The following is a 26,471-nucleotide window of genomic DNA, read 5'->3' as shown; positions in this document are numbered from 1 at the left end:
GCTATTCTTTGAATAGAAATCACAATGGTCTAAAGCCGGACAATATCCTTAAATGGAATTTCAATTATTATTTAATAAATTATTTTATTTTATTGAGAGATAAATAAAAACCACACTTTAATTTTTTCTTGATATTTTTTGTCTACCCCCACTATCATGTGTTTGCCTATGATAGAAACTAGACATATATTTTGCTCATTCGCATTTCTTCGCTTTACATATTTATGAAAGAGGCCACAACAAAACGCAGAAATAGATACTCAGAAGTTGTATTATTAAATAACATATTTAATAGTACAATTACAAATATGTTCAACGTATGCTTTATTTACCATCACTTGCCATGTTAAAATTGGATTTCAATGTCAAAAATAGTTAAAGCAATACACACCTTGTTTGAAAAGTTTTTTATAAGTCAATACCATGTTTAATCGGTCAAATTTAGATTTATATTTTTTCTGTGCACAGATGCGGCCAGTTTTATTCTGGATACCATTGAAGCGGAAAGTTCGCTGATGATGGTCTCAAACTACCTGTTACCGAGATCGATTCGAGATAGGATATTCAGGATCTGTTTTCCCGAAACAGATGACTAGGAGGCGGATGTTGTGTTTTAGGTTGATGAGACCTCGGTATTCAATGCACAAAAAATTTATTACCTTAATTTAATTATGAAATTTGTATTTTAAATTAAAAATTTTGCTGAAATCTATCCCATAAACAAATTTGTATTATTAACTAACGATTTTCCAATTTGCATTTATGACAAGCTCAATAATTCAATTACAGCGGCTATCAACTAAATATACCAATTTACTGGAAAATTATTTTTTTTTTTTCAAAAATATGTTTAACTGACCTGGTATTTTTTGGCATTTTTTATTTTAATCGATTAATTGCGGATGCAGAATGAAATGTATAGCATTCAAATATGTTGTCTTTTGATTAAAAACAAAAAACTAATAGGGGAGGGTCTAATAATACAACCATATGGATCTCATTGGTTACCAAAAAAATCGAAGTTAACTTTTTTAACCGTGATTGCATTTTTTATTGCTGTTAATGAGGCTTGAAACCAAATTTATAAAAAGAGCAATGTGCACAGGTAGATGGAATATTGGGTTGTACGTCGTTCACTTGAATATTTACTTTACTTTCTGTAAAGTAATTTACTTTACTTTACTTTCTGTAAAGTGTATAACGAAGAAATTATTTTTATATTGAAAAAATCCTAATGAATACCAACATTAGCATTTCGTGTCTATCTCGAAGTATTTCTGTTGGTCAACATAAAGATGCGTAGTTAAAATATTGGTATTTATTACGATCATTTTGTAAATGTATATAAATTAATTTGTTTATAATACTCTTTACAGACCATGTCCCCGTCAATGAAGAGAGGTTTATAATGGAAACGGCTATTTTTGTTCTTTTTTCCGAACCCTGGGATCATTTAATAAATGTTATTCATGTGAAAAATATTAATTATTTATTATACCCTCCACCATAGGATGGGGGTATTCCGGTATTCCGTTAGTAACACCTCGAAATATTGATCTAAGACCCTATATTCTTGATCGTCTTGACATTTTAAGTCGATCTAGCCATGTCCGTCCGTCTGTCTGTGGATTGCACGCTAATAATTCCCATTAGTGTAGGTTGTAATCGTAAATTGGCCATATCGCTCCATGTTTTGATATAGCTGTCATATAAACAGATCTCGGATCTTGACTTTTTGAGCATCTAGAGGGCGCAGCTTTTATGAGGCATAAGGTGTTTTGTTATGATTTTCAACAACTTCAAATCGTCTCATAACCCATCTCCTGGTTTTACTTCTTGATCCTTTATAGAAAGCAATTCTTATCATTATTTTTTGTTTGCATATGAAAAGATGCTGGGCAAAGAACTAGTTTTACCTATAAGGAGATGCCGGGTAAAGAATTTGACATATGCGATGCATAGTGGAAGGTATAAAAGATTCGGCCCGGCCGAACTTAGCACTCTTTTACTTGTTCTTATTAAAGCAGTGAAAAAGTTGCTTAAAAGAAAGGGCAACTTTCAAATAATTGGTTTATAGAGTTTTTGAGTTTGTCATAAATCCAAATTGCAAAATTGTTAATCAATAACATTAATTTCTTTATAGGATCGATTTCAGCAATTTTTTTAATTGAATGTACAAATTTCTTAATTGAATCTTGTTTATAATTTTCTCTGTGTAATGTACATAAATACACAACTTATTTAATTTTTAACAGGTTCTCCATTTTCAGGTGCGTTCGCATGTATATTTCGTCCATTTATATATTCGCATTCTCGATTTGACTGTTTTGCGCTTTTCCAATTCGCACTCTAAATTTATTTTATTAAAAAATAATAACGTTTTACGAACCGGTTTTATTTATTGAATTAGAATTAAAATTGTAGGTAAATTATTGGAGCTATGGCTAAAAAGCAGTTAAAAATATCTTTCTAGATGTTTTTTTGCAAAATTTATATTCGTTTAGCCACGTTAATAGCTGTCTTCTCTTGAATTACATCAGGAATGCATAAAATGAGAATATGATTGTGTGGAAGAGAATCAAGAAATATATATTTGACTCGTTTGCACTTCTATTCGCTTTACATGTGTGTGAAAGAGAAGACAATACCATCTTGCTTTTTGTAGAAATAAATACATACCTACTGTTTATATTATTAAATAACAATGTTCTTTCGAGCAATTAAAAATTTGTTACACATTAGTATTTTCACCAATCACATGTCATGATTCAATAGCAAATAGAATTTCAATGTCAACAATTATCACAGCAAGTAATATCTTTGTTAATTATACCCTACACCACTACTGTGATACAGGGTATTATAACTTAGTGAATTTGTTTGTAACAGCCAAAAGGATGAGATATAGACCCATTGATAAGTATACCGATCGACTCGGAATCACTTTCTGATTAGCTATGTCCGTCTGTCTGACCGTCCGTCTTTCTGTTCATGTTAATTTGTGGATAAAGTACAGGTCGCAGTTTTCATCCGACCGTGTGTGGTAAAGGCATGTTGGCCTAGAGATGAAGCCTATTGAAATTGGAAAAAATCGGTTCAGATGTGGATATAGCTCCCATATATATTTTCGTCCGATTTTCAGTAATAATGGAATAAAATGGTCATTTGTTAACCGATTCTGACGAAATTTTTACGACTCTCGAAATTACTGGTGAATTTCATGGAAATCGGTTCGGATTTAGATATAGCTCGCATATATATGTTTGTCCGATTTGCAGTAATATTGCAATAGAATGGTCTTTTGTTAATCGATTTTCCCGAAATTTGGCAGGAGGGAATACATATATATATATATATATATATATATATATATATATATATATATATATATATATATATATATATATATATATATATATATATATATATATATATATATATATATATATATATATATATATATATATATATATATATATATATATATATATATATATATACATATATATATATGTATATATATATATATATATATATATATATATATATATATATATATATATATATATATATATATATATATATATATATATATATATATATATATATATATATATATATATATATATATATATATATATATATATATATATATATATATATATATATATATATATATATATATATATATATATATATATATATATATATATATATATATATATATATATATATATATATATATATATATATATATATATATATATATATATATATATTGGTTATTTATTTAAAGGCGCCAATAATCGCCTTGTCGTATCGAACATCATAGGCACTCTGTATTTAACCAAGAGCCGGTGCTACCCGGCCTCTCACTGGGACTCTCCACTCCAACTCCACTCCAGCTGATTGTCCGCGACTGCAGTTGCAGCTACTCCGTATGGAGCATTCCACTATCCGCAACCTGTGCACGGCTCCCAGCTAAGCTTCTCTTGATATCGCAGAACGTCACACCGATTGGAGCTTAAAGTTTCAGCCTGTGTGATTCTCATAGTTATCCCGTGCCGGATTTATAGTAGTATTTAGCAAATGGTTCAAGAGATGTTTAGAAGTTCAAACGTTCTGTATGATTTCATTCAAAAGTTCAACATATTTTTTTTAATATCAGCAGACAGTGTTTGCAGCAGATAAATTTCTCGGTGTGTAAAATTTTTCTCTGTGTCACTACCTGCCAGTTGTTTTTAATAAATTAGTTCTCATATAAATCAAATGCATTATAAATGTAGTCTGAGAAAAGCAAAGAAAAAAAACGAAATGAAATGGTGAAAGCGTATAAACATAACTGTACCATGGGGTAATTCACACATACAGTCACACGTTTACATTTTAAATTTCTATAAATTACACTTTAATAGCAACTTTAGAACACTTTACTCAAATCAGATGTAAACTTCCATAAAATATGTAATGTTTCATTTAATTTTGTTTAACAACTCTATATGAGGGGGATTACAGGAGCAGTACAAAGTTTTAGGATAAAGGTAACGGGAAACGGAAACCACCAACACTGTGGCAAGTAATTCATAAGAATCAGTAAACCCAGGGGGGCCTATACCTTGAGTTGAAGGCAAAAGGCATGAGACAGATGTGACAATAATTGTTTGCTTTCGACGTACGTAAGGAGTATGATATAATGACACGCGTCCCTTACTGGCTTTGATTCGAGGAGGAAGACACGACTAATGGTGGTGACCTCTCCACAGCATATATTGTGAGGGCATAAATGTATGAGAAGACTAAGAAAAAGAACCTGAATGCAGCATGCAAAGAGAAATGTAAGATTGCGCTAAAATGCATGGATGAATGTTATTGAAGTGCCAAAGTCTCAAGAGCACGTGATGTTGCTAACAAGCATAAATACACGGCACAATACATAAGCAACACCACCAGTACACTGTATCAGACTTGTCGCTATCCCAGAAGAAAAACACAAAAAACCCTGCATAAATGTGCTTAAGTAAATGTGGCATACATCCAAGAAGTGGTGAGGATAAGAAAGGGTGGGTGCCAAGGTAAATCTCAGACCCCTGAAATGCATATGTCATTTAAACCCTTAGTCAAGCGATTTCTAGCGCAAAAAAACAGCAGTGACAAATACCAACAACTCAGGAAACTTCCAGTCAAGTCAAGGTTGTGCCAAAAAGAACAGAGGGACATTATGGCAACAAAATAGAAAAGCGTGTGTCTGAAATGTAACGCGTGTTTGTGCTATTCAAAAAGAAGAAAAAAAATAACTGCAGGATTATTTCATTTATAGGAAAAACACAAATCCATTGCGCAGTTTCTAGAGGTCATGAAGATTTTTTTTCCATAGAACTACCACAACGAAAGCCCAGTAGCTATAGAAGATGATATCATTAGAGCCGGTTGGCTAGCACTGCCTGAAGGCTCTTTTGGCTGTCTGTAATACTCTGCAGCAGCCTGCATCATGCAAGCATGTACTAGTATTGACTTAAGAGCGTTACTACAGGGTGCGCCATAGAAACTTATTTATTTGAAAGGTCAATAAAAAAAGCACTTCAGTTATTGTTTAAATTAATTTTTTTTATTTGAGAATACAATATTCTAATTTCTAATGGCGTGGTCGATCGACATAGATCAGGAATTTCAAAAAACCCTATAAAAATTAATGGCAGAAAAAAAGAGAAAAAATCGAGCGCGGAAGGTACGTTGCGTAGCAACAAGTGAGTGACCGTTAGAAAATAAGCTCTCAACGGGAAGAAGTCCAGCTGCTCCCTAGACCAGAGCATGATCGCAACTGACTGAAGAGAGAAACAAACATTCCCCTCTCGACCCTCTCCCCGCCCAACTCGCCACTAGCGAGTTTTTCAAATAAGTAAGTTTTTCTGGCGCATCCTGTATATATTTCATACGTGATTGTATTAGTTTTGCTACTATATGCGGTAGATGAAGAAAACGAAGTGACACAATCGTTTAAATGTTTAGCAGGGTTAGTTACAACAATACTCTTATTGCTGTTGGCTGCTTTGACATGTATGCGACAACTCTTATGTGGGGAGAACATTTCTTTCATGAAGGGGAGCCCAATTTCCAGAACCAGACATACAGTCAAACAGGTGATAAGGAATTGAAAAGGCTATAAATGAGATGTGTTTTAGTTGTAAAAAGTTGCAAAAATGCAAAAACTTATAATACGTTGAACTGGCTTTTAAAAAAAATAAAAAAATAATTTTCCAGTTTATTCTCAATTAACAATCGACATGAATTATTTGTTAAAAGTTTATAAAGCACTTTAGCACATATTAGGAATAAGAAGACAACTATAATTCAAGGTATTGGATACTTACTTACTTTACTTACTGGGTCTATATATATCTATATATATCCAAATTAAATCTAATTTTAAACTTATTTCTTCCTTTAAGGGGTAGACGATCGTCTAGAGAAATCAAATAGATTACGATCAGATCAATTCACTATATCTTCACCGAATGTAGAGGACACAGAGAGTCAATTTAGTGAACCCAACTTGCTTTGTATGTTTTCGTTTTTTTCTATTTTGTTTTAATTTTCTTAAAAAAAGTCTCTAAGCTAAAAATGTTCGTTAATTTTTGTTTTAAACTATACTATTTAATTTTTTATTCTTCAAGCAATTACCATCTTTATTGACCTTTCTTTTGACTAATTGCAATCGTACACTTAAAAAATGTTTGTCCTAGTTTAAAAGATTTGAGCCAAAGATGAGCAAACTTAATTTAAAGATGACATATTTTCCAACTTTTTAAGAAAACATTCTCTTTGGTGAAAAATATTTTCCTTTACATTAATAGATCCTTAACTTTGCGTCTTGTTATTAAAGACAAAAATCAAAAATTTAGATCAAAATATTAAAGATAACATATTAATTTTAAAATTTTGGTTCTTTGGCTCGTTTTCATAGTTAAAATCCTACGAATAAGGAAAAATCTTAAATTTTTTGTCAGTGTATGCGTAGCTTTTTTTCAACGCCCACAATAAAAACTGTCATTTGATGCAATGCCATTAAACAATTGGTGTCACCTCTTCGTAAGGTGGACATTTTAAGCGTTTTTAACATTAACCTTTAAAGCTTAAAAATGGCATTTTAAAAATACAGTGCGGATTTTGGCAACAACCTCAGTAAAAAAAGAGTCTATAGGAAAACCGAACAAATATACGCTAAAAAATCGAAGTTGGCCGAATTTTTGGCGTATATCTATATATATCCAAATTAAATCTAATTTTAAACTTATTTCTTCCTTTAAGGGGTAGACGATCGTCTAGAGAAATCAAATAGATTACGATCAGATCAATTCACTATATCTTCACCGAATGTAGAGGACACAGAGAGTCAATTTAGTGAACCCAACTTGCTTTGTATGTTTTCGTTTTTTTCTATTTTGTTTTAATTTTCTTAAAAAAAGTCTCTAAGCTAAAAATGTTCGTTAATTTTTGTTTTAAACTATACTATTTAATTTTTTATTCTTCAAGCAATTACCATCTTTATTGACCTTTCTTTTGACTAATTGCAATCGTACACTTAAAAAATGTTTGTCCTAGTTTAAAAGATTTGAGCCAAAGATGAGCAAACTTAATTTAAAGATGACATATTTTCCAACTTTTTAAGAAAACATTCTCTTTGGTGAAAAATATTTTCCTTTACATTAATAGATCCTTAACTTTGCGTCTTGTTATTAAAGACAAAAATCAAAAATTTAGATCAAAATATTAAAGATAACATATTAATTTTAAAATTTTGGTTCTTTGGCTCGTTTTCATAGTTAAAATCCTACGAATAAGGAAAAATCTTAAATTTTTTGTCAGTGTATGCGTAGCTTTTTTTCAACGCCCACAATAAAAACTGTCATTTGATGCAATGCCATTAAACAATTGGTGTCACCTCTTCGTAAGGTGGACATTTTAAGCGTTTTTAACATTAACCTTTAAAGCTTAAAAATGGCATTTTAAAAATACAGTGCGGATTTTGGCAACAACCTCAGTAAAAAAAGAGTCTATAGGAAAACCGAACAAATATACGCTAAAAAATCGAAGTTGGCCGAATTTTTGGCGTATATCTATATATATCCAAATTAAATCTAATTTTAAACTTATTTCTTCCTTTAAGGGGTAGACGATCGTCTAGAGAAATCAAATAGATTACGATCAGATCAATTCACTATATCTTCACCGAATGTAGAGGACACAGAGAGTCAATTTAGTGAACCCAACTTGCTTTGTATGTTTTCGTTTTTTTCTATTTTGTTTTAATTTTCTTAAAAAAAGTCTCTAAGCTAAAAATGTTCGTTAATTTTTGTTTTAAACTATACTATTTAATTTTTTATTCTTCAAGCAATTACCATCTTTATTGACCTTTCTTTTGACTAATTGCAATCGTACACTTAAAAAATGTTTGTCCTAGTTTAAAAGATTTGAGCCAAAGATGAGCAAACTTAATTTAAAGATGACATATTTTCCAACTTTTTAAGAAAACATTCTCTTTGGTGAAAAATATTTTCCTTTACATTAATAGATCCTTAACTTTGCGTCTTGTTATTAAAGACAAAAATCAAAAATTTAGATCAAAATATTAAAGATAACATATTAATTTTAAAATTTTGGTTCTTTGGCTCGTTTTCATAGTTAAAATCCTACGAATAAGGAAAAATCTTAAATTTTTTGTCAGTGTATGCGTAGCTTTTTTTCAACGCCCACAATAAAAACTGTCATTTGATGCAATGCCATTAAACAATTGGTGTCACCTCTTCGTAAGGTGGACATTTTAAGCGTTTTTAACATTAACCTTTAAAGCTTAAAAATGGCATTTTAAAAATACAGTGCGGATTTTGGCAACAACCTCAGTAAAAAAAGAGTCTATAGGAAAACCGAACAAATATACGCTAAAAAATCGAAGTTGGCCGAATTTTTGGCATTTTTTATTGTTTTAAAACGTTGTTGCTCTGCTTTTATTGTTGGTGCAAAAACCTCCCCTTTTGTGTATGGAATAAAAAATATTGCACCATACAGTTACGCTGTAAGATGGAAAAATGCAACCCCTACAATAATCTGTAAAGCCCCATACTAGGATATTGTGCCGAAGGGGTTTTGTTCTTCTCAAAACCATAATCGCTAAAGCAAATCCAGCATGCCGCTATGAATTGGTGCAACTTGCCAAAAGGTATTGTCAGAATTTTACAAATGCATCATCAACAACGACCCATGCAAAAATAGTACAATCTGTTGGCGAATTTTGCCCTTCTCCCCTTCTGAGAGTAAACAATTATAATGCAAATATTATTCGCAAACCTTTTGGAACAAAAGGATATTGATGGCTACCGTATGCACATATGATTGTATGCCAACAGTGCTATCGGTAGTTGCAATATTAATTTAACACACTTTCTTTCTTTTTCCCCTTCATTCAATCGTCCTCTGTTTGTTTGACGTTGGCGAGAAAACTCTATGCCTAGTTTTAGGGGTTAATAGCGAAAGTATTGTGGGTCGAGCCGGCGTCAACTAGACTATTGTTGAAGCTTGCCAAAATTTGCCATGGTTTTAATCCTTTGTGTAATTTAATGTTTAGCTAACCAACAAACCATAAAACTGTCTGATAAGGCTAGAAGGTTTTGTTTTCTTTTATAGTTGGCACGTGTTTAAAATGCAATAATAGGGATAATATTTTAGGCTGTTCAATGTTAATTTCATTTAAAAATTAATAACTAATCCGATGGAATTAAATAGTTTGCAAATGTTTACTTATTAATAAAGGTTCAATCATAAATCAGGTAAAGTCATTAAGGCTTAACATAGTTGGGAGAAAGGGAATGGAATGAAAAAACAAGCTAGAAAATTTAATAAGAGATGAAGCATTGGGTGGAATATTACTAACAGAACTAGCAAACTAAATTATATTTCAAGTTTTCTTCATTCTATAACTTTGTCTTCTTGGTTTGGCTCGAGGTCATTGAACAATTTACAAAAACAGGTGTTGGTGTTTTATATAATTGTTTCATTTCTAATTTTTACCAATATTTCGACCACCGCCGGTGATCTTCATCAGGAGTTTAACTATAAATTTAACAAGCAAGTGATTTTACAAAAAATTAAAAAAATGTATACATTTGAAAATAATTACATTTTGAAGTAAAACAATCGACTTTTCCTTTACAGGGCACAAGTTCGACTAAAGCTCTCTCATTTTTGTCTGTATTTTTGTACCAAATTCCTGTAAATTTAAGCACAATTATCTGTGTCTTTCTTAAAGTTCATACGTTTATTTGTAGGGGTGTCAATAATATGTAACATTTCTAAAGTAAATCGTCTTTTCTGATTGGAGTCTTGTGCTAGTATGTGTACGTCTTTAAAATTTGTATTGTTGTTCGATGACCTCGAGCCAAACCCAGAAGAAAAAGTTATAAAATTCCAAAGGTCAACAATAAAATCACAGAATTGCTATAATACATCACAGTCATAAGCTTTCTAGTTAACTTCAATGTTATACAAAGGACTCAATAAATATAAAGGTAACTTAACTTGATTTTTATGGAGAAAAAATATATTTTTGTGATATTATTGCCAGCTGTAAACTTTAAAATGTATGAAAAATTTTTGAATACATTTAGGATATTAGAAAAAACGTAAAATTTTTTCTTTCCTTAAAAAATTGTATTGAAGAAAAATTATATTGTTTTTATGAAATACAATTTAATTTGTATTTAAAAAATATAGTTACCATAACCTACAGCAAAGATTATTAAATAGCTTAAAACCAATTTCTATCAACATTCGCAGGCCCAAAGATTTTTATGTACCCCGTGGTTCGAAACCGACACACGTGGGTCCACTATATAATTTGGAGGAAACTGCCATATATATCCCAAAATTTCATATTTGTGGAAAGAAAAACTGAAGAAGACAGCAAATTACAACATCCCCTTTAACCACTTCTCCCCTTCAGAAGGTTTTTATGAAGAAATATTGTCCCAAGCCAACCAACGTCTTCACTAAAACAGTTTCTGAGTGAGTTGGGCAAAGGCACGTGGCTAGCCATATGGCAACACATTCTTTATCCTACAAGTACAAATTATTTGTATATTCTACTAGCTGACACGGGCCCGCTCCGCTGCGCCTTATTTTAATTTATATGGAACAAAAGTTTCATTGGAATATTTATTTTCGACAATTAAAGAGCTTTTAGTGAAATACCATGCTAACTTGACTAACAGTTTAACAATATAAGTGGCTTTATCGGAATCCCATATGATCTTTATTGGTCTACGAATTTAAGTTTGGATGTAAGGTGTGCTCCATTCTTAAAATACTTAATTTCAGCCCGATATTCTCATGATGTCTGATTTAGTGGTGTTTTCGGGGAAGAGTTGGTCCCCCAGACACTTGGCCCTGAAAAAATATCAGCATCGTGCTCTTCTCTCAAATACCATTTATTTTAACCCCATATTGCCATTGGCTTAAGAGGAGTTTACAGGATGAGGCGTCCTCCAAACACATGGCCCCAAAATAGGTTATCAAATTCGTTTTCTAATCTCAAATACCTTTCATTTGAGACACATATTGGCAAGGTCGAAAAATTTTTTTCCTTTGGGGGTGTTTTGAGAAAGGGGTGATGCCCTAAATACATGGTCCTACATTTGGATATTAAAATCGTATTCTACTCCCAAATACCTTTATTTGAGCCCCATTTTGCGATGGTTTGGGGTGGTCCCCCAAACACTAAGCCGGGAAAATATATCAGCAACATTTTATTTTCATTTATTTGAACCCCATATTGGCATTGCTCTCAAAATTGGATATAAAATTCGTTTTCTAATCTAATTTAAACTCCTTATTGCAAAAGTCAGCAAATATGTCCGGTTTGGGGTATTGGCCCTAAAAACTATGAATATTTAGTTCCACTCTCTTTAAGACCCAAATTGTCTTGGTGAGCAAATTCGTCCTATTTGGGGGTTGTTATGATGGTGGGACGTCCGCTAGACAGTTGGCCCCTAATGTTGATATCAGATACGTGGTATACTCCCACATACCTTTAATTTGAGCCCCATATTTCCATAGTCGGCAAACATGACCGGCTTGGGGGGTGTTTTGGGGGGATGGGCGGCCACTCAGTGAGTTGGCCTTGAAAATATATATCGGATTCGTGTTCCACTTTAAAAATCCTCTTATTTGAGCCTCATATTGCAATAGTCAGAAAATACTTACTATTTGGGTGGTTTTCGCGGGGTGGGGTGGCCCCATTGGATATCACATACGTTTTCTTATCCTAAATACCTTTCATTTGAGTCCCATATTGTCGTGATTGGTCTAAATATATGTTTGGTAGGTTTTAGGGTGGGGCAGCCCCCCTTGGTACCCCATCCGAAATTTGGATACCAAATTTTTATTTTTAGGGTACTATATGAGACACAAAATTTCGCTGAAATCGCACCACCCATCTCCGAGATCTGGCGTTTCTGAAAATTATGGTAAGGGGGAGGGTCCGCCCGCCCTTCAGATATCAAAAAATGTAGTACACTGTTTTCACCACGGGGTTATTATGCACCATCTGTGAAAATTTCAAGAAAATCGGTTCAGCCGTTTCTGGGTCTATAAGGAACACACAAACATACAAACAAACACAAATTGATTTTTATATATAAGATTAGATTTATTAGTTTATGGATGGTAACGCAAGTTATGTTCACTTTTTTCAATAAAATATTATTTCTTTTGATGGTGGGGCACAAAATATTTTGTAGAAATTAGGACCCCGACCGGGTGGTTTTGAGCTTGCGAAGGTTAAACTGTGTTTTAACCACTACAAGTTGAAATTGTTCAACTGATTGACTTTTTGAAAGTGGTGGAGGTAAGAACACATTAAAGCCATTGAAAATTACTTTTTTTTAGTATTTATAATGTCATTGTCAGTTTTATGAGAGAAAATATTCCGCTTTCTTTAGAGTTACAATTTAGCTATAATAAATTAAATATTCTTAGCCAAATAAACGTAAATAACTTACCAACAACTACAATTTTGTGCAATAAATATTTTCACCAAACGTGCCAGGAAAGTCTAAATTCGACAAGGCGACAAATGCTGAGACTCCATAACCGAGAGAGAGAGATAGAAATTGCGGTAGAAGGGACCTGCACACGAAAACAAACTGTAACAGAAACGTGACCTTAAAGGCATTGAATCTGAGAGAAAAAATATAATGAAGTAACTAGTAGCAAGAATATGACGTGAAGTAGATACACTCAAAAAAGTAAGAAATTGACTTGTTGGCAGATATTAACACTTTTTTAACGAAAATTGTTGTAACATTTTACATAAAGGACACAAAAGGTACAATAAAATTAATGTAACATATCAAATATGTTCATTTTTATTTTATGAATTTTTATTTTATTTAAAATTCGACAAAAATATTTATTAAACAAGTAAAAGGTTCTGCTAAAATATGGGAGCTATATATGGTTATAGACCGACTTTGATCGTACTTGCCACAGTTGTTAAGAGTCATAACAGAACACTATATGCAACATTTCAGCCAAATCGGTTAAAAATCGCGGCTTGTAAGGGCTCAAAAAACCAAATCGGGAGATTAGTTCAAATGGGAGATATATCGTGTTCTTGACCGATTTGGACCGTACTTGGCACAGTTGTTGGTAGTCATAACAGAACATTATATGCAAAAAGTCAGCCAAATCAAATCAAAATTGCTGCTTCCAGGGGCCCGAGAAGTCAAAACGGGAGATCGGTTTATATGGGAGCTATATCAGGTTCTTGGGCGATTTGCATCGTAATTAATATCGTTGTTGGTAATCATAACTGAACACCATGTGCAAAATGTCAGCCAAATCGGACAATAACTGCGGCTTCCAGGGGCTCAAGAGGTCAAATCGGAAGATCGGTTTATATGGAAGCTATATCCAAATCTGAACCGAAATGACTCTTTTGCAATCCCCAACGACCTACATCAATACTAAATATCTGTACAAAATTTCAAGCGGCGGACGGACGGATAGACATGGCTAGTTCGATTCAGAATGTCGAGACGAACAAAACTATATATACTTTATGGGGTCCTAGATCAATATTTCGAGGTGTTACAAACTGAATGACGAGATTAGTATACCCCCATCCTATAGTGGTGGCTATTAAAATTAATTATCAAATTATTTACAAATGACAGCCAGTGTATATTACCCATGGTCTGAGCCTTTATACCTGATAGAGTTGATAGAAACTTCAATATACTTATTAATAGTAGGCAACTAGACTAGGATGGGGTATATCGATTACAATAAACGGAGCCTAAGATATTATCTATATACCATGGTTGGCATAAATATTTTTTTAGACAGCTAGGTATAAATTTCTGGAGAACGAAATCGAAAACCGACCTTCACCGTTGCATTTTTTTTAACGAGGTTCCACAGATATATCCCATGGAATTGAAGAGCAGACGAATCACCTTATACAGCAGGGGGATTTCCAGGTCTAAATTAAAGTTAAGCTCAATATTTAGAATTTAATGACGATTATAAATATCGTATATAAGCATATACACTGTAGAATCGCAAATGGATATTTTGCAATGGTGCAATGAATATACACACCTCCATCGATCGAGGATACAAAAAGTAAAAAACTTTTGAAATTTTGGGAAAATTCAGTTCAACTATATATAAATTGATAAGCGAATACTTTTTGAAATTTGTAAGAAAAATGCAAATAAAATTTTTAGGAAAAACTATAAAACTTATGCCTTTTTAATGTTTTTAAAGAAAATTTAACACATTGTTTCGTAAAAATTTGACTAAGATTTTAAATAAACATTAAATCAAATTGGTCTGAAACCATTTTTTGTAGTAATAAAGAAATTTGTAAAAAAAATAAAATTTGCAATGAAAATCTCCGATTATTATGCTTGTCTCGAAAGAAAAATAAACAGAAATTGTGAAATTTAATGATTTTCGCCCTAACAGCCAAAAAAAAACTTGAAAATTAAAATCTTTTGATTAAGTGTATCTGGAAAATGTAATCTAAACAAAGAAGAGAACTAAATTAACCACAACATTTTTGTTTTCGACTGGTAAATCAGAGCTTGACTGAGTTGAGTGTGACTAGAAGAACCCCGCCTAAGGACGTTTTTAAGGGGCAAAAATGTGAAAATGGTTACACATTGAAGGCTTTTATAAGAATTTTTTACAATTTTTGTTTTCATAAATTAATTTATTCCTGCATATGCATATTATTAAAGCTTAATTGGATGAGGAATTTTGTGTAAATAAGATCCTCGTAATATAATATGCATTTGGTTTTTCCTTGTTAGAAATTAGCATTTTGGGGTTTCATATAGCTGCTAAGCCTGTTCGAAAGCAGGAAATTGACCTGAATTTCTAATGATATAAGTTAAACAGTGCCAAAATAGAATTGTGTTGGGGATGGGGAAGAGAAAATGTTGTTTAACTTTATTTTCACACTCTTTCTCTAACGACAAAAATTCGAGAAAAACAACCCGAAGAGCAAAGTGTTACAAAATGAAGCTAAACTAAACTAAACAAGCAAAAGTGGCTGACGTTTGCACAAATTAGGTCAAATATCTGCAAAGACCACAGCATGGAACTATCTTCACTACCTGAACCCTCACATACAAAACGCCTGCTCCTCTTACGCCTCCTTCTACTGAACCACCATTATGAAAAATTACACCAGCAAATTGAGAACTTTTGTGGATTGTTGGGGGGCATGGCGAAAAAGGAAAGCATGGCAAAAGGGACAGCGAACTGGAATGTACCTAATATACTACTTTATTGCTCAAATAAACTTAAGTGAGATTTTCCAAGCTTCACATTCTCCAGGTAGAAATCCAAAGTATGCCAGGAAACTTTTTAATAAGCCTTCTTCAATTGAACTTGTTAGTGTGTGTACGTGTGTTAGTGCCTCTGTAACAAGTTAATGCATAAAATGTACTTCTTAAGTAGTTGCCAGTATAATAAAAGTAGCTCAACTAGTATCCTGTACAAGACATATAGCCAGGCAAACACTGAAGAAATAAAATAAAGCACTTACTCACTGAATCATTGTTCACTGTAAAGAAGCTTAAGGATATGATTTGCCACGTTTATATGTTTGCCTTGTGTTGGTCGACGATGAGCCAATAATCTTAAGTAAATATTAGAAGGAATTTGCTGATGTTTATCTTCTACTACGATTACATACATACCTACACCATTCATATTAATCTTACTCAGTGTATGAATATGAAATGAATGTTGAATATTGAATTTTGCTATTTCAGATTAAATTTCTTTTCAAGTGTTGTGTGGCTTTTTGAGTTTTGTGAATGAATAAAGTCATTATATCAGTAATAAGCTAAAGTTAAGTGCTTGTTAATTGTTTTAACATTTATGAACGGGGAGAAGGCAAAGCTTATAGAAAAACATTGAAGCGCATCGCATGGTTTATTAAGTAAAATAAAACAATTCATAATTGGATTCCTTGTAGAGGGAAAAGAGAAATACAAAAGAAAGCTGTTGGCAAAAGCAATTGGAAATTAATTAACATGAAGTAGTTAAACGTTGAAAAGAAAATTTTAAAAATTTAAATTGGATCTAAATTTTTCATTGAGTAGAAAATTGTAGTGCTAAACTTGAAGGGTCCAAAACATTAAAAAGTGTAGTTTCATAGTCATTCATTATTAACAATCAAAGGAAGGGCAAAGCACAACAGCAGGAAGGGATCTAAAACATTTTTTTATTGTAGAGATCGACAGACAACCCATATAGCTTAACTAGTTGTAATCATTGCTATCATGACAAAAAAAGAATCGACTATTCGTTAAAACTTCACCCTTTCATAGAAAGGAGATTCTCTCTCTGATTTTCCTATAATATAATTGGGCTGTATTCTACATTATGAAAGAGGATGTTTTATTTAATATGAATAAAACTGATAAAGTCACCAGGCAGCATTAGCCGAAGTCTTGCCAGCTGAGATTTTTAGGCGACACTCTAATAAGATTCTTGCATTTGTTTGTGTGTACAATCGATTAACGGAAAGTACAAAGGTTATGCTTGGAATCACAGCAATATTTTGCTTGCCGAAGAATTTCCACTTTAGTTTCTTATTCCTTTGAAGAATTGTCTGAACTAGCGGATGTGAATAGTCGCAAGTTATTAAGCTTTTTGAAGCGATCTGGCTTAACGGTATAAGGAAGCTTCGTTCTTCTGTTTTTGTGGTATCAATTCTGATATTGAAACCTTACCAAACCTAAGTTTCCTGTTTTGAAAACTAAACCGGAAAAAGTTAATCCAAAATTTATGATTTTTCCTTATTCGTAGGATTTTAGCAATGAAAACGAGCCAAAGAATCAAAAAATAAAAATAAAGATGCTATATTTAAAAATAATTTCCTTTTTACTAACGGACATGATCGTCCGTTCAAAATTTTGATCGCTGATTGATTCTTATTTTAATTTTTTTATACCTTAGCATCTCAATCTAAAAAGTTAAACATTTAAAGACAATTTCCTACTTTCAATGATATTTTAACCTTCATTTTAGATTTTTGTCGTTTCATAATTCTTAATGTGAGGAAAATATTTTTCACCGAAGGGAATGTTTCCCTAAAATGTTGGAAAATTTGTCATCTTTAAATTAAGTTTGCTAATCTTTGGCTCGAATCATTAAATCTACGCGTATTTTATAATGGTTCACTGTTGCCTTGTCCCAAGGTCAATCTTCTACTTTCAATGATATCTTGACCTTCATTTTAGAATATTGACCTTAATAATAAGACGCAAAGTTAAGGATTTATTAACCTAACATTTTAAATAAAAAATCCTTAATATGAGGTAAATATTTTTCACTGGAGAGAATGTTTTCTTAAAAAATTGGAAAATTTGTCATCTTTAAGTTAAGTTTGCTATTCATTGGCTCGAATCTTTAAAACTAGTACATTTTTTCAGTGTAATAACAGTGATAATATTGGATATCTTTAGTCCTGGTAAATTCACAAGCCAATTATTAAAATCTAAATCCATAGAAAACCGCTTAAAAACAGTAACACTGGTTTAAACAGATCACGCACGTTTCGTGTTTTGTTTTACTGTCAAACGTCTTCAGTTTGGTGAATAATTTAACCATGAATCGTCTAACAAATGAACAACGGTTGCCAATTATTGAATCTTAATATCAAAATGCGAGCTCGTTAAGAAAGTTCATCCCGCGCTTCTTTCATTTTACGACGAAGCTCATTTTTGGGTGAATGGGTATGTAAAAAAGCAGAATTATTGATTTTGAAGTGAAGATCAGCCAGAAGCAATACTAGAGCTACTAATGCATTCAGAAAAAGTCATAGTTTAGTGCCGTTTATGGGCTTGGTGGCATCATTGGACCGTACTTCTTCAAAGATGATGCGAATCGTAACCTATCTGTGAATGTTGAGCGCTACATTGAGAGCTATGATATCCAACTTTTTTGCCCAAAAAGCAAGAGCTTGACTTACATGACATGTGGTTTCAACAAGACGGTGCCACATGCCACACATCACACGTAAAAATGGAATCATTGAGAGGTGAGTTCTGTGAACATTTTATTTCACGTTTGGGACTGGTCAATTGGCCACCTAGATCGTGCGATTTAACGCCTTTGGACTATTTTTTGTGGGGCTATGTTAAAGCTCATGTCTATACAGACAAGCCCGCTTCAATTGACGCATTGGAAGACAACATTGAAGCATTTATGAGACACCGGCCAAAATGTTGGAAAGAGTATGCCAAAATTGTACTAAGCGGATGGATCATTTGAGGGGCAGTCACGGTCAACATTTGCATGAAATAATAATATACAAATATTAAATTATATGGACCGTACTATCGATTCAAATAAAGATTTCATGCTTTTCTCTGATTTGTATGTGTTTCTTTTAAACTTTCCTGCAGCTCTTAAAAAATTGCCCTTTAGAAATCGATTACCCTATGGTCTGCAGCCGATCAATATCCGATTGTATGAATTATTACAAAGATCTAGAAAAGCAGCTCAGTGTCGTGAGAGGATGTCCACTGCTAAGAGAAACATACAAATGTTGCAAATAAAATTGGGTACAAAAAATTGGCAGTTTTCATATTTGCATTATATTTATTGATATTTTTATGGTATTACCACACACAACAAGACGTCTTATATGTTACATCTAACTAATCATACAATTTAAATAAAATTGTATAAACTAATTTAAAATTTATTCAAACATATTAAAAAGCTCTTTCTTGAAATCGTTAATATTGCTTACGCGTTGAGTTGTAGATGGAAGAATGTTTCAGAGACAAGTTCTAAATACTAAGATTTGTCTTTTTGATGTTAGGCTATCATTTCTTTGAGAGATGAGCTGCATCCCTCGCTCGGAGCGGGCAAGCGTTAAACGACGAACAGGTTATGTAATGTTATAAATAAATGTGTGGATAATCAGAGAGCGTTATCAGATTCTATTTGTGGTTTTCAGCCTGAATGTCTTAAAAGTCGAATGAAAATAAACATAACATTGGAAATCTAAATCCTCCATAAGTAGACGAGCCCCTATGCCGAACGAACTAAACAAAACTCATCCCTTTAGTTTTCCACACTGATATTTTTGCAGATCTTTGCATAAAAACACAAATCCACCGATCGTTCACACTGTCACTATTAAATTCTCTTTGAACCTGATAAAGAAATGCATATCAAATTGGTAAAAAAAAATCATAAATCTATCGAGGAGAAAATTCAATAGCATACCATTTTGAATTGTGTTCGATAAGTATGCAATGCCCTTTTTTTTATAAATGCGCTGTATCACATGTGAGGGTATCGAATTAAATGCTAATTAATGGCACATTAACATAAAACTATAAATTGTTGGCATTTCTGTCCCAAGAAAAATTTCATGCAAACCTGATAAAAAAAAAAATCCGCACGCGTTCACTTACATACATGACGCATAGCAATAAAATTAAATGCAAACAAATTTGTTGCACCTCGTAAATATCGTAGAAAGCCTTTAACGCCGAATATAAGTGACAGACAAATTATTATTGTTTTTAAAATTATCATAAATAAGAAGTTAGCTTTGAGTAGCAAGCCATAGCAATATATGTTAATGTTGGTTGATATTTTCACTTAATTGTAGAATAAAACAAAATGTAGAGCAGAAAAAAAATTGTATTTCGTTGTCTAAGTGAAAAAGAGAAGTAAATGATAATGGAGGACTTTTTTGTTAGAAAGTACCAGAAGGGGGGTGAAAGCTGGAAAGGACAAAGGAATAGAAGCAATAAAAGAGATAATGGTTACGCGAAAAGATTGGAACTTATTAAATATGCATACAACTGCTACGTCCATAACTCAAAGAAAATCCCATAAGTACGCTGTGGTAAATTATTATGATGCTTTCCTTAGAGCATAAGCAGGTCTCCATTAAAATAAAATTAAAATAGAAAGGCTCAAATTCGAAGGACTTAAAAACTTTTGTGAACCTGGTCCATAACAAAAAAAAAATCCTGTAAATATAGTCAGCTAAATTTGTTTATTGCTTTATTATAAAATAACATCCTGTAAATATGATGTGCTTAATTTGTCTTGCTTAAACATGAACTAAGTAGCTGCTTACCATTAGAATAAACAAGCAAAAGCGTGCTAAGTTCGGCCGGGCCGAAACTTATATACCCTCGACCATGGATCGCATTTGTCGAGCTCTTGCCACGGTATCTCTTTTTAGGCAAACAAAGGATAAGTGAAAAGAATTGCTAAGTTATTGGAACAATATCAAGTTATGGTTGGAAGTCATAACAAAACACGACATACAATATTTCAGCCAAATCGGATACGAATTGCTCCCTGCAGAGGCTCAAGAAGTCAAGACCCCAGATCGGTTTATATGGCAGCTATATCAGGTAATGGACCGATTTGAACTATTCTTAGCACAGTTGTTGAAAGTCGTAACAAAACCCCTCATGCAAAATTTCAGCCAAATCGGATAATAATTGCGTCCTCTAGTGGCTCAAGAATTCAAGACCCCAGATCTGTTTATATGGCAGCTATAGGAGGTTATGGACCGATTTGAACTATTCTTAACACAGTTGTTGGAAGTCATAACAAAACACTTCGTTCACAATTTCAGCCAAATCGGATAAGAATTGTGCCCTCCAGCGGCTCAACAAATCAAGATCCCAGATCGGTTTATATGGCAGCTATATCAAAACGTGGACCGATATAGCCCATTTACAATCCCAACCGACTAATAAGAAGCATTTGTGCAAATTTTCAAGCGGCTAGCTTTATTCCTTCGAAAGTTAGTGTGCTTTCGACAGATGGACGGACATGGCTAGTTCGACTTAAAATTTCATGACGATCAAGACTATATATACTTTATATATACAAAATGTGGCGATAGTTAAATGTTTTCCTAAGCAAAACTAACATATTGTATACAGGGTACTCAAAAGAATTTACATAAGGTATATAAATATTTTCTAATATATATTTCATTTGTAATTGTTTTGATTTACAATTAATTTCTCTCAAGATTTTTTTAGTAACTACAATAGGATATAATAATGCTTTAAGTATTTCTTTAAAAACTTATAATTAAATAATACGTTTTTCTGCTTTTGTATAAAAAATAAAGAAAATTACATAGCAACGCCCTTAATTATTTTTTAAACAACAAACATCAATGTTATTCAATCCAATTGTGTGCCAATGAGCGCCTAACCAACCGTGTTGTTAGTTAAGCTTATATTGTGGAAAACATTATTGTGCAACTCATAAATACCGCCAATAGTCTTTGGCTTTTGCACACTTTGTAAGGTGGTGAGGGGTTCTTTTTTCACCTACACTCTTATCTAAGGCCAAAATAAAAGGTCACTTACCGAATGGGAGGCCATAAGAGAAAAAAGAACACAAACTGTTTGTGTTATCACAGGATTTGTGTATATACAACGTCTAAATTTAGCATACTTTTAGGAATTAAGATAATAGCATAACATAATGGAAGGGGTTTGAGGTAACTTTAGCTGAGGCATTTGCGTTTAGTCCCCTAGGAAAGAAATACTGTAACCATTATTAAAAATAATTAAATTTCGTTGCTGAACATGCATATAGACAAATCTGAGAATACTAATGAAAGGGGGAGATTATGTTGATAGCAGAACGGCTATAACATCATGTTTTGCATTTTTGTATTACTACAATAGTTTTACAATAACTGCACTAAGACTTTAACAAGGTTAAGTGACTCTCTGGCGAAATATGGAATATAGAATGCAATAGAAGGGAAATGACGTCAAATCATAGCAAATACAATAAAAAAAACTTGGCATCGTTCCCAGAGATAATTTTGCTGGCACAAAACTGTTGTATTATAAATAAAAAATGGTTATGATAACGATAAACTATAACAATGTGATTTATAAGTTTTTTTTTGTTGAATAGATGTTTAATATTTTAACAGAGATAGAAGTAAAGCAGAATGCATTTATCTTTGTTTTCTACTAACCTGCATTTCTGGTGCTCCACCTTCATCACGTATTAATAACAAATAACTTTGGCCATCAATGAATACCTCCTTCTTGAAACGACCACCCTCAGGTGACTCTTCTTGCATATAGGAACCGGTTAGGTAACGATGCACCAAAGCCGATTTGCCTGAATTTAAGGAGCCCACAATGCCCAAACGTAAGTCGGGCACCGAACGTGATATCGTCCATTCTTGACTATTTACAAAGGAATCTGTAAAAATAAAGAAAAAAATGCGTTGAAGTTAGAAAAATATGTATTACTATAATACAGAGAATTCTTCAATGACTGATATTCAATTAATGACTATGGTTACAAAACATACATTTTTACTTATAAAAGCAAACCAAATTTAGACAAGAGCCAAATTTTCAACTACATTGATAGGAAAATGTAAACCAAAAGTGCTTATTTTGATACTAAACGGTAGCGAAACATCCCCGGTATGGAATAAAATATATAACGGTGAGTACCGTTTGATAGTAGATATATATCAAACAGGTATTGCTTGCAATACCAAATTGTTATTGGCTTTGTTACCAAACTGAGATTATTTTAACACCATTACCGTCAACGTAAATTTTATACCCCTTCTGAATTACAATAAATACCATTGAAAATAATTTTAAATTCCATTTATTTCGATTGTGTATGTTAAATTATTATAAACAAGTAAAAGCGGGCTAAATCAAGGTATACTTGCACCATAGATCGCATTTGTTAAGTTCTTTGCCCTGTATATCTTTTTAGGCAAATATAGGATAATGAATAAGAATTGATGATGGCCATAGTAGTCAATTCTATATATATTACTATTCTTGTATTTACTATAAGATTAGTATCTACTAAATATATAAGAATTGTTATGTTATTGGTGCTATATCAGGTTATAGACTGATTCCTTTATAGATTATCGAAGTATAAACGAGAGATCGGTTTATATGGGAGAGTAAGGATATAAACCGATTAATATCAAACTTTTTTTCATCTGTTGGAAGTTGTATTGATGGCTTCGAACGCTTAGACAACGGCAATGACGAGCTTAAACCACATTTTAATTATTTGTTTTCAATTTCCAAAAAATAAACAAATATAAAGAGACTGTTCAGTGAGGTGATGATCGAAAAAGGTAATTTTAATGATTATAATGTTGTTTTTGTGTGCTGGTAAATAATTGTTGAAATGCTCTTCCATGGCTTAAATTTGGATAAGAATAAAATTTAAAAAAACGCAAAAAAACTACAATATAATATATGAGCTACCATTAAATGATTAAAGTATACAAAGCTTCCGATTCTACTAAACAAAGATACATAATTTATTTCGATAAATCCGTTAGGTTAGGTTGAAAAGAGGGTGCAGATATTAATCCGCCCCATGCCACTATGGACATACACCTAAGCCAGTAATCGGCTTGTTGTGCGCTCTAAAAACTTAATTGGTTTTAATTGTATTGAAAACAATTAAGGATTTTGTGAGTAGCACGGAACTCCTAACTTAAAATTTTCTTTTTAGAGGTTACTATAAATAGTTTTTAGAGCGCACAACAAGCCGATTACTGGCTTAAACTTATAAGTCTAATTATAGCCTCCGTTATTCAAGCGACTGAGATTTTTTCATCTTTTGCATAAACTGTTTTTATTAACTATTTCGTTTAGAACCTTTCCAATATTTTCATATTTTAGTCTATTAGTTCTTAATTTTTATCAAAATATTCAATAGACTTATTCTTAAAAGGCTTTAGGAAGTTTTTGTTTTTTTAAAAACGATTTTAAAATTGATAATTAAATTTTATTTTATTTTATTGGCCAATTAAAAATAATTCTACTATTTTACCATTAAACGTACATCATTATCTGCTTGTTTGCGGAAAATAATAATAAAAGTAAAACTAGCCATTCGGTGCAGTATATCTTCTCCTTATGTTGCTTGCTGTCATATGTCATGCACTATAAACTGTCAACTGTCAAAAAGGCATATTGCCAGCATAAGTTACGTGTTACGACAATACTAGCATAACAACAGAATTACCGACAGATAGACGGGCAAACAGCTGGACGGACTTGCAGGCAAATAAAAAGCTTACATATGAATGTTAGTTGTTGTGTGCCCATGGAGCTTCAAAACCATGACACTTGAAAGAGACAAAACAGCAAGAAAAAAATGGGCACTGAACTGGGGGGCCATTCCGCCGTTAAAAAAATTTTTTGTGGTACCGCAAAAAAAAAAAAAAAAACTGACGTAACTGCAGCTTCTAAAAAAGGCCATAAACGGATGATAAGCAACAACAAGAACAAAACTCCTGAGAATCAATGAAGGTTACAGCAATTGTCACGGAACTATAAATGTTACATTGGGCATACCATATACGGTACGGCGATTTGCGAAAAATTAAAACTTACCAACTGGTTGCCAAAATCAACCAAGATGGGATGGCACCATGAGCATGTTCATGAGTCCTTTTTTTTTCTTCATTGAAAAATAATTCCTTTAAGGGGAATTGCATATGTAATTAGCTGTGACAACGACTCACAGCACAAACAATTTTACTTTTATATGCCTAAGGTAAATAACAAAAAAGCAGTCCACGAAAAAAGGAAGCCAACAAACAAGATCATGGGCGAAGGTTAAAAACCAAACATTAACCGGTTATTGCCTACTATTTAGTCATTATACACATAACTTGGCGATTATTTCTCTCCGAAAACAATTAACAATTGTTGTTGTTTATTTTTGGGCCATACAAATGGTAATTGTGAAAAACAATTCGTCCTCTCATTCTTGAGATCTGAGATTATCAATATAAAGCTGTTCTCTGTTTTCACTTTTGATTGACATTCGTGTCTGCCAGTTTGTCTGTCCATCACTATGATTGTTGGAAAACAATACCCCAGCTAATGTAACAAAACAAAATTCCTACAAAAGTCTTCATGTCACACAAAACTTTGTGATGAACTACTTTTAAACATCAAATGAATAAAAAAGGAATATCGAAACTCGACAAAACATTCCTCTGAGCAGAATTTTTAATGAGTTTTTAACAGATTTTTGTTTGTTCCACATTTTGCGTCCATATGTTGTTGGCTTTGTGCAAAGCTTAAAGGTCTACGCTTAAACAAAGTTTGTTTTTTCTTTCGTGCAGAAATTCAAGAGAGAAGGATAAAACCTTGTGATTTAAATAATGCAAAAATACATTGTGTTAACTCCGAATTTGGCAGGCTGGTGAACACATGGTCTTTCCTTAGTCATATCAAAGGAAATAATAAATAAAACGCATGAAACAGTCAGTCTAAATTTTTATGAGAACAAACTAGCTATGGAGAAATAGCTTTATATGGAGGCTAGACTCGAAAATGGAACTAAGTGCCCAAATTAACCACGGACAAGGGAAAAATATGTATAACTATCCAATGTACTTTCAGACAGAAAATAGGTAGATCGATCTGCCCGATTTCTCGATAGGCTAATTTTTGAAAGGAACTTTGCTCACTGACCGAATTCCATTTTACTTTACAAATGACTGCCAATATTTTTTTTCGGAAAATCCATGTTGCCTTTGCCCCAAAAACAATTTACTAGACGTATTGTATTTCCAATTTTTAAAGGAACCAATTCCTTCGGTATAAGATATTAAAATTGAAATGAAGGAATTTGTATCATAATGGTAGTTTAATATATCCTTTACATTGCGTCATAGTATTAAAAACAAATATTTTATAATGAAGGTCAAAAACCGTTGAAAGTAAGGAAATTGATTTAAAATTGAGGAAATTGAGATACAAGAATTCCTTACAAATAGAAGGAACTTTAAATGTTAACGGCCTTATTCACAAAACTTTTTGAAGCTTTAAATAGGTTTATTTGACAGTTCTATAAAGGAAATA

General features: G+C 32.5%; 1 protein-coding gene across 1 annotated transcript in view; it reads right to left on the bottom strand.

The window, feature by feature from the left end:
• Positions 1–26,471, bottom strand: part of LOC106091347 (centaurin-gamma-1A) — a 107,470-nt gene that overhangs the window by 12,151 nt on the left and 68,848 nt on the right. Inside the window, exon 2 of the mRNA XM_013257839.2 lies at positions 22,568–22,800. Within this exon, the coding sequence (XP_013113293.1) occupies positions 22,568–22,800 (233 nt within the window). The remainder of the gene's footprint in view (positions 1–22,567; positions 22,801–26,471) is intronic.

Source organism: Stomoxys calcitrans, chromosome 3 (assembly GCF_963082655.1).
Source record: "Stomoxys calcitrans chromosome 3, idStoCalc2.1, whole genome shotgun sequence".
Lineage (NCBI taxonomy): Eukaryota > Metazoa > Arthropoda > Insecta > Diptera > Muscidae > Stomoxys > Stomoxys calcitrans.
Note: the sequence above shows the minus strand (reverse complement) of the source record. Positions and strands in the feature narration are given on the sequence as shown.